The sequence below is a fragment of the Sphaeroforma arctica genome (genome assembly GCF_001186125.1).
Source record: "Sphaeroforma arctica JP610 unplaced genomic scaffold supercont1.842, whole genome shotgun sequence".
In the NCBI taxonomy this organism is placed as follows: Eukaryota; class Ichthyosporea; order Ichthyophonida; genus Sphaeroforma; species Sphaeroforma arctica.
In genome coordinates, this window is record NW_014039716.1 from 34999 (window position 1) to 37243 (window position 2245).

General features: G+C 36.2%; 1 protein-coding gene across 1 annotated transcript; it reads right to left on the reverse strand.

The window, feature by feature from the left end:
* Window positions 1-185: 185 nt before the first annotated feature.
* Window positions 186-1090, reverse strand: SARC_08870 (hypothetical protein; the record flags this gene model as incomplete). Its single annotated transcript, XM_014297143.1, has 2 exons — window positions 186-384; window positions 619-1090. 2 exons carry the CDS (start codon window positions 1088-1090, stop codon window positions 308-310), a joined length of 549 nt encoding a protein of 182 aa, XP_014152618.1. The 3' UTR covers window positions 186-307.
* Window positions 1091-2245: the final 1155 nt, after the last annotated feature.

The following is a 2245-nucleotide window of genomic DNA, read 5'->3' on the forward strand; positions in this document are numbered from 1 at the left end:
ATATATACACATATATATGTAGTATATATATGTATATATATATGTATACATATTACGGATTGAGCGTTTCAAGTCTGGAACCCTAGCGGATTGCTACGTAGGAGCGCAAGCATAATACCAGGCAGAGTGACGCAGAATACGATTGCCAATTTCCTGATGATCTTAAATATAATACAACCCATGCTCCTTGTATTCACCAACTATTTATTTTTGTCCAGCATTCTTTTAAAATGTATGATGCCGTACTAGAATTAGGCCGGAAGGTGTAGAAAGCAACAAGCTATCGGAAAACCACTCGATTCTTCATTCAGTCGGAGTTCTCTTCCCGCGTACATTCCAAAGTAGTTACAAACGGAAACCCAGCTCCTCCGTGATCAGAAGAAACTGCATACAGGCATCAAAATTGAAGATTAGTGTTCAAAATATATTTTTAATAATACAAGAGCCCTCAAAACAGATACAGCAGACCATGCATTTTGACGCGTTGCAGTGAAGGTATAATACTGAAAGCACAATGAAGCGTATACAATATCAATAACACTGTATGATGTGAATAACACCAAAAGCGTACATCTTACTACACATGTCCAATAATGATAGTGTACGCGATTAACATACTAATGGAAGTCACAGGTTCAGAGCCTTGTATATACATCATGTTTGGCTCGCATTCATTTGACCATTCCAGATTCCACGTTGAAGCCGCCGTATAATTCACACAAAAAGCCCGATTGGCGGTGTCTGATGGAAAATTCGACATTAAGCACACGGTAGGATCTACTCCATCTACATCGTATAGAAGAGAAACCCCCGCATTTCCGGCATCATTATTTATCCTTCTAATCTCGAATTTCTTGTCTGCATGTTCAGGATTTGCAATGAGAATTTCCTCATCGGTGTAGATATGTAGTGTATCAGAATCGGTGTCATGTATCATGATTTGTCGTGTACAGTCATATATCCCCTCCGGTTTAAAATCGGCTTTATTACACTTGGAATCTCCATCGTTGCCCGTGGAAACGCCAAGTGTGATACCGGCAAGCTGTGCCAAACAGCCGAAGAGAGTAACTATGTTATAATAGCCAAACATACTATAGTTGAAACTACTCGTTTGCAGCGTATACTATCAGCCTCTAGAGGAGATTGTGCGCTTGTCAGGTACTTGAAATTTACTTTGGTAGTGATGTGCTCATTAGGGTATATATGCAACGCTGCAGAGTGCAGAGTTGGTATTTTTTGTCGACTTGAGATATGGCCAATCGTTGGCGTGGGGTTTTTTATACACAGAGACTATTGGATAAACCCACACCCAAGAATATCCCGGAGAGGATGATAAATAAAAGCAAAAATGTGTTCTTTTTTGGAGGCTATGAAAAATGTGTTTTGTTTTTTGTTTTGTTTTGTTTTTAAAAAAACCAATAGAAAAACAAAAACAAAAACATGCACACTGTGTGCTTAGTTTAAAAATACATATGCACAGAAGTATTTAAAAAAATAAAATTCTAGTCCCCCATAATATATTTTGAACAGCCGATAAATAGATAAAAAATATATGGCTAAATTTTTGTTGCGGATCTTAGAAAACATTTTTTTGTATTGCCAAAATGTCGTTTCACAATCCGGGACTTTTAGATTGGTGTATTCATTGTTGGCTATAACACCCGACCCCAACAAAACTCGACGGCTTTGACCTTCTGCCTTCCGGTCTCAAGACCTTTCGATCCCAATGTCTGGTTAGAAATTTTTCATCTTTGTGTGTATGCAATGCAAGTGCCGAAAAGTCCATTTTACCCACTACTAGTAGAGTATAGTGTGAATAATAAAACATTTGAGCCAGGAAAAAGTACATAGTATACCTAGTGTAAACATAGGGGCACCATGTGTCCAGAATGCCGCTTTTGGAAACTCATCGGTTTAGGCCTTTAATCATTTTCTGCCAAAAGCAACCATTCATTTTATATATAAAATGATCTGGCTATTATGGAAATAATTAGGGTTGAAAATCAGCTTTTATACTGCATAAAAATATTTTTTTAGAAACATATTTGCTTGGGAATGTACAATTTAAATAGGAGGCTATTGGGAATTTGTATCAATTTTATCTGATTTGTTTTTAATTAGAAATAGATCTCAATATGAGACTGAGTCCATTGGGAGCGTCTATTTGTTTTTTTTTTCAAAAACAGCTAATAAATATATATTTAGTTTCTGTTGTATTTGTTTTATTAATATTATTTTATTTTTT